The sequence below is a fragment of the Trachurus trachurus genome (assembly GCF_905171665.1).
Source record: "Trachurus trachurus genome assembly, chromosome: 21".
NCBI classification, from domain to species: Eukaryota; Metazoa; Chordata; class Actinopteri; order Carangiformes; family Carangidae; genus Trachurus; species Trachurus trachurus.
The window spans coordinates 27,842,785-27,850,399 of NC_139899.1; the positions used below are offsets into that span (position 1 = coordinate 27,842,785).

A 7,615-nucleotide genomic window follows, 5' to 3' on the forward strand; every position below is an offset into this window, starting at 1 on the left:
TTTACGAGGTTGTGGAGTCCCTCTGCTTATAATCTGAGGCTTTGAAATCGTCTGCCGTTTGAATTATCTGACCAATCTGTGTGCTTTAATGAGATGCACTGGACAAACGTGGGCAAACTGCTATTTTGCGCCGGCATATCATTAGTGCAAAATTGTGTTAGGCCTATTTATTTTTTATTTTTTGGTGTGTGTGTGTGGGGGGCGGGGGGTAGGCTTTTAAAAGATTTGTCGGAATGGCAACACGTTTAAAAAAGAAAAGAATACCGCCATTCCGACCTTAGGAGACGAAAATTGTCGGAATGATGGGACGTTTATTAAAGGGTAAAGTGTTGCCATTCCGACAATTAGGGCCTAATGTCGGAGTGGCAGCATGTCGGAATGGCGGTTGCCCCCCCCTCAGCAGCAACATTCAGCTTGCACGCACACACACACACGCTGCATATCCACAGAAAGCTCTGAAACTCCGCTAAACGCTCATATAAACCATTCGTATGACCAACAAACACAGTTACAACACCGAGCGATCAAACAATTTGATGCGAAAACACCAACAAACACAGAAATACGAGCGACACAGACAAACACGGCCAACGCAGCGTCTGCTTTGTTGTGATCATGGTGTCATGGCTGCTACACGATAGCAGAGAATCCACAGATTCCAAAAATACATTTTTTATCCCTCCAGACCAAGTTTCACTGATCCAGCAGCCAAATATGACAATTAACAACAAGCACCTTTGGAAAACAAAACCAGAAATGCTGTCTTACCTTTGAAGAATCACGGCGAAAAATTTAATCCACAGATAAAAACAGCGCTGCATTTGAAGGACTACAACTCCCAGCATGCATCTCACCGCCTGTGTGGCGGTTTTCACCTCCGGGTGAAAGGCTAGCAGGCTCTGACGCGCTCATCCAATAATACCTCACGCTCTACAATGGCCCGGTTTCTGCTGGTTCTCATTGGCTGCCAGTGCTGTCAATGAAACCAACGTGGGTATAGCTTCTTTCTATTGGCTCTAACGGTTACAATGAGCTGTCAATCACTCAAATCGACCAATCCGCTGCAGAGATAGAGCCCTGCGCCATTAGGCTCGTTCGAGATGAACTGCGCCTCGTCTGGACGGTCAGCGAGAGCAGGCGGCAGCAGCAGCGGGTGGTGACAGAAAGCTGCAGTCAAGTCGGACAGTTTCCAGCCGCCGTCAATATAAATAGGAAGTCACCAAAGTATATATTTCTTATGCTGTACTGCAATTGTCCAATAAATAACCAATATATTTGTCAGGACATAAGTTTGATTCAGTGTGAATATTTTTTTAAGCAGTATAGGCCTACAACATGAGATTCATATAATCTAGCATTATACAACTACACGTAGCCTAGTGTTTGCAGTCCTAACCAGAGCCAATCGGCTCGTGATCCGGCGTGTTTCCCATCATGCCCTGAGGCTTGCAGGCGGTAGCAGTCGGTGGAGAGCAACTGCAGCGCCTGGCTCTAAAAACTGCGGCCGCCTTGATCTCGTGAGGTTATCGTTGCAGGCGCGTGCATGACGTCAGAGCAAGTCGGGATCAAGTCGGACACAAATCTAACCGGCATGCATTGTGCACTGGTCACCGGCGATCGATTCTGCGCACGCCTGGCTCATCTCGAACGCACCTATTGTATGAACTGCTCTCAGTGCAGCAGGACGCAGAGGGACAGAAAGAAAAGAGAAAATAAGCTGGAAAAGCTCGCCTGAATATTTTGTAATAAAATCTCAATAATTTTGTCCTGCTTCAATTAATCAGTATCAACCACTGCAGAGACAATGTTCATATGTTGTACAATGATTGTATAGAGAGTTTGAGCTATGTTAGCATTATTCTAAAGGACACTCATCAAAATATAATTTTTTTTTTTAGGCAAACATTGAATTTATTTAATAATAAAAAAATATTCGAATAGACCTTGTGGTTGCAGAGATATACTCATTTTATTATTGAAATGCAATTTTGGAGCAGAGGCCTGGAAAAGGTGCTGGCACACATCGGTGCGCACCAGATCTGAAAATGATCCACTGTTTAATTTTTCAACTCATATGGTTCGCAACAAGTCCTCCAACTCATACGCCCCATAATGCCGTTTGTCCATACACTCGAATACGACCCAGTGGAAACAGTGTAACAAAGCTCTGATAACTCATGCAAGAACTCAGTACTAACGGCCACACCTGCGGAAAATACAGATTTATGATGAGTAAACGGTTGTGACTACCTGCATGTGATGTCCATACAAAAGAACGTCGCGTTTGCCTTTTCACACAATTCTTTCTGCAAGAATAGCGGATAGGCATATATTTCTCCCCGGTAGTGGTTGAGGCCTTGAAGCAGTGTTCCATGGCGACAGACAGCAATTTGGAGCCCCTCCTCATCCACCTTTGCTAGTGATTTGTGGGACTCAGCTCTGGCTGCTGTGAAAGTTGCCGGCCCACAAACATCACGACCGGTGCTCTGAAATTATATACAATGTGTTACACGTAATACTGGAGCAAAAAGTAAAGAAGAATTAGATGGTTAAAAACATCCTTACAACTGTCATCATGCTCCGGATTGTGTCAACAAATGCTGACACCTTACAATCCTCTGCAATGAAGACTCCATCAAATAGGGATGGTCAGGGTTCATACACTTTTTTAGCAATGGTTTTCCATAACTTTTCAATGACTTTTCCATAACCTTTAAATGAATTTTCAAGACCCCCCCCATCGCTCCATCCATTTATCGGTCCTCGGTTCTAAAGCACTTTAGCAGGGGGGTCTGGGGGCACTCCCCCAGAAAAATTCTGTGATTTTTAACACATAAATGAGGCATTCTGGCATTCAGAACTGGTCTAGTGGAGTTGTGGCTGGAGAGCAAAAACAAAACCCATTTGTTAAATCTTTTGGCTTCAACCAGCCTTTCAGAGGCTGTTTCCTCTTCTTCCACAACTTCTGCCCTATTCTCATCTCTAGGTATATATTAAATATGAAAGGAGGCTCCAACATGGATGAGCTTTAAACATGTCCTAAGATTTTCAGCCAACTATGTTTATACAATATATAAGCCTACATTTTACAGCAGGTAGCACGCACACACACACGCAGGCACACGCGCACGCGCACACACACACACACACGTTGCTGTGCTGTCTCTCTCTGTTCCTCTGCTCTCTGGACTGGGCTGCCTGGCTGTTCTTTTGGGCTCATAAAGTGAACATGGACGGCCCAATCCGACCGGACGCGCTAGTTCGTGTCGATAATATGACTCGGTCTGGCCTGGCCTGGCTGGGACTGGGGCGGATTCAGACCGAGAATAAATTAATTACGGTAGGCACTCCTCGCGCTCATAGACGTTGTAAACACAAATGTAAATGTAAATGTAAATACACTAACGTCAGCGCGTCACTTGCAGCACCACGTCGTACCGGGCCGGTCCACTGACCCACCGGGAAAACTCCCGGTGGGCCGGTGGCCAGTCCGCCCTGCCGCGCAGCCACCACAACTGCAGAAACGCCTCCCCTTTTCCGTGTAAAAAACCGCCTGATGTCGTCCATTTTTCCATTTTTCTGATGATTTGGGAGCGCTCGGAACGCTAGAGTTCAGATTGTCACCTTGGTTACCTGGCTGTTAGCCAATAAAACACGGAGGAGGATTCTCCGCTTCCACAACACTTCTCTCTGATTGGTCGTGGCGTCGTGCCTGTGTTGTATTCACTGTGACCGGGAAATTACAAAACTACCTTCTCAGTCAATGTCGCTGAATAAGAAATGTTCGGGGCTAGAGCCAGGCGACGCGATTGCGTTACACTATATTTATTTTTTTAATAGGCCTATTACACATCCAAAATATTAACCACGCAATATTTCAATGACTTTTCCAAAACTTTACAGAGGATTTTATTTTTCCATAACTTTTCAAGGACCTAGAAATTGCATTTTCAATTTCCATAACTTTTCCAGGTTTTTCATGACCGTACGAACCCTGGATGGTTCATCTGTTCTGGTACATTAGAAAAACAAAGTGTTTGACAACATAGTCACACATCCACAAACATTAAATATTGTCTCTAGAATTTGTGAAAATGCCTATCATGAGTTAAATGTATTGGCAGTGAGGTCCAGTATAGATCAATTACTGAAATGAGAAAGTGATTCTACTAACCCTTTGGACTTCTTGTACCGATAATGCTTCCTATTCCCATCCACTGATATTGCCAGCATATCTGGTGTGCACGCTGGGCAGACGAATGGCTCCACCTGGCACAAGTCGTCTTTCTTGAAGTCACAGAATGAAAATTCCTTGAAGGCTCGGTGGAAGGAATCGCAAGAAATACTACCCATCTGGAGAGAAGGATACAATACAAGACTTTGATATTTGGAATGTAAAGAAATATTGGAAAGAAAAACAGATGCACTGACACCTGAGCAACAACACAGACGATTACATAGTCAGTGTAGAACAATAAGATTCAAGGATCAACAGCACACTGCAGATCTGTGCGTTTTGAATCCAGCGCAGAGCGGCCCTATCCTGTCATTCCCCCTGCTCTGCCTCCCATTTCATGTCTCTCTCTCAACTATCCTGTACATTTAAGGCAAAAGCCACCCCAAAAATACTTAAAAAAAAACAGAGGTCTTACCCGTCCTGTGCTTTGGGCTCTATGTTCAAGCATTCGAAGGAATGCCTGTTGCGACAGTGCTGGGCTCGCCAACTTAATCTCTTCAAACGACGTGAAGACATCGAACTTAAAGAGGAGTTGGCAGCTGGTTGTTGCCGGCCAGTATCGACATCGAAGCAGGTCGTTTAAACCTGGGGTCCAGTTTTTGTGGCAAACAGGGCAACACACAACTGGCAGGCACAAGTTGTATGGGCCTGAAAACAAAATTATATTTACTATTTGAACAGTATCTGTACAACACAGGACAAACGGATAATAGTAAGATATGTAGAGGAAGTGACGACGCACCATTGATAGTCACCAGGACTGTCTGTTTGCCAGGGGCAATGGTGAAGTCTGTGCCACAGGAGCAGACTTGCAGTGGTGGAGGCATTGGAAGCATGCAAACTGCAGTAAAGAAAATGACCGGAATTAAAAATAATAGTGTTTGTATTAGTCAAATATAGTCAACACAGTCAAATGAAAAAGCCAAAAAAAAAAAAGTTTAAGCAAACATTAGATGTGGCTTATTATCTTATCTACTAAAATATTTTAACATACCTTGTTCAGCAAGTTCAAAGTTGCCACTCTGGTCCATTACCACTGAGGATGTGGGAGGAATGGGTTTGTAAAAACCATGAATCATGACCACCCTGTCATGTAAAACATGACTTTGGTGGACATTGACATCACAACCAGGACAAAGAAACTGAGTTCCCGAGGGAACACAGTCCAGGCAACGGACCACAGCGTCTGCACTTTTACATTGTTGACAGGAGTGCACTTCAACAGTCTCTGCTGCCATTCTGCAGTTCAAGAGCTCTGGCATTGCAGCTCTGAACCTTTTTTGTGCATTGGCCTGTCTCTGGGCCCATGCAGACGTGGTGGGTGCCTCTGCTTCTGCTTCAGTTGAGGTGGGTAGAGTGACGGATGAGAGTAAGTCTCTCAACATCTCAATACGTTGGTCTAAATGAACAAAACATACATGATCAATAAAATAAAAAAGTGATTTTCTGCATTGCTTGGTCACTGCATAGGCATCAGACGTATGGGCACTACAGTACAGTAGTAATACAATATTCCGATGACTACATTTTACATTTTTAAAACTAAAAGAGTAATGTTGTAAGATGTCATAATTCAATATGCATACCAAGATTTGGGACCTCTTGAGGAATTTCAAGTTCCTCAACTCTTGGGACCTCCCGAGAGCTGGAAGGTTGAACTGTAAACACAAAATGTAATGTGCAATGTAAGAGCATTAAAAACTGTGCATAATAGCATTACTATGTTACTTTACTCACCCGATCGAGATCGATTCTGCCTCACACGTTGTGGTATTATTTTACCATCTTGGTCCCACCTCCTCCAAGTAAAATTGGAGCCTTCACCCTTCTTACGCCTCCTTTTCTTTGGGGGCTAAAAGTTTAAAAAACTGTGTTAATAAATTTGCCTTTATTGTGGCACACACCCCCATGCACTCTCACATGTTCAGCCCTAACCTACATGCGCACACACACATGCTGTGTCTCAAATCAAATACATTTTGAGTACATCATCTGGGTTCTTAAAGTACACAGCATTTTGACCTACTTGAAAATTGAGATGCACTGCAGACTCAAAAAAAGAAAAAAAACAAACTTACTTTGATTAAGGAAGTATTTGAATTGAAACACAGCAACACACATGTGACTCTTATAATAAAAGAGAAACAATGTAGGAAAACTTTACTGTTGGGGCAATTGCTTCTAACTCGTCCGCCAAGGCTTTCCCCTCCTCCAATGCCTCTTTCAATGCCTCCATGACAAGTGAAGGTGGGGGAGAGAGAGGGAGGGTGGGAGAGAGAGAGGGAGGGAGAGAGAGAGAGAGGGAGGGAGGGAGTACGGAAGGAAGGAAGGAAGTCAAAGTAAAGACAGAGAGGGATAAAGTGAAACAACGAGAGACAAAGGAAAAAGTAAGAAGAAATAAGTGGTAGAAAGGTAAAGGAATGAGATATTAGTTCTTAAAAGAACAGTTGGTTTTAAAAATGCTGCAAGCAATGATGGTGATGTTGGAATGACGTTCAAAGACCTGCAAGCAAACAAACAGACCAAAAGGACCTGGGATTAAATCATTTTCTTGTTACAACTAAAATAAATATTTATTTACATAACAAGTAAGTTATGATAAAGTTCAAAAGGAATTAGCTGTGTCTTCTTATTATATCTCTGACAATAGGCTACACTAATCAAAACTACCAAGAATGTATATCACTAGGCTAGTGTTTACAGTATGGTCCCTGATCATTTGTGTGTCGTTATTTGTTAGCCTGCTTCTGAAACTAGCATAACCAATTATGAAAGTCTCTGCAGTATAAGAATAGAATTAGGTTTCAGATGCAGAGTGCCATGTTGTCCTAGAGCTAATAAGCTAACTTACTGTAGCTGAACTGTTTGTAAACAGCCGCACCTTTCAGGTAAAATCGCATACTTTCAGAAGCATGGGTGACTAACTAAAGCGTACCTAAGTGTAAACTGAATTAAGTAGGGTACATATTAATTGCCGATAAACGTGGCTATTTGTTAAAAAGGAAGATAATAAACAAATAAAATCATACACAGAGTGAGTGACCTACCAGAGCCACGACGTTCAGCGATATGCCAAGAACACGCCCGTGCATCGTAATTTCATTGGTCATTAAGGTCAAAGGTTAAATGATGGTAAAGTTAGCTAGAAGTAGAGGTTTTCATATCCTGTCTTCAAAACAAAAGCATTGTCACATTGTCACTGTCGCTGAGCTTTTATTTTGTAAAAAACCGGAAATTACTTTACTTCGGACCATCGCTAGCTTGCAAATTGTATAGCAACGTCGGAAACAAATTTTTAAATAGGCTATATTTGGACAAATTGACCACATATATGGGATCTACGTTGTTACTTTTGCGCATGAAATGTTTTCAAAACTT

At 42.8% G+C, this 7,615-nt stretch overlaps 1 protein-coding gene across 1 annotated transcript; it reads right to left on the minus strand.

Annotated features, from left to right (window-relative positions):
* Positions 1–2,193: 2,193 nt before the first annotated feature.
* LOC311004084 (uncharacterized protein) lies at positions 2,194–6,462 on the minus strand (the record flags this gene model as incomplete). Its single annotated transcript, XM_083996033.1, has 11 exons — positions 6,402–6,462; positions 5,975–6,089; positions 5,824–5,895; positions 5,232–5,636; positions 4,980–5,078; positions 4,653–4,885; positions 4,175–4,353; positions 3,997–4,012; positions 2,566–2,643; positions 2,299–2,486; positions 2,194–2,206 (listed from the first exon to the last, which is right to left on the minus strand). The coding sequence occupies exons 4-11, from the start codon at positions 5,620–5,622 to the stop codon at positions 2,194–2,196; spliced, it is 1,197 nt and encodes a 398-aa protein (XP_083852159.1). The 5' UTR covers positions 5,623–5,636; positions 5,824–5,895; positions 5,975–6,089; positions 6,402–6,462.
* Between the last annotated feature and the right edge of the window lie 1,153 nt (positions 6,463–7,615).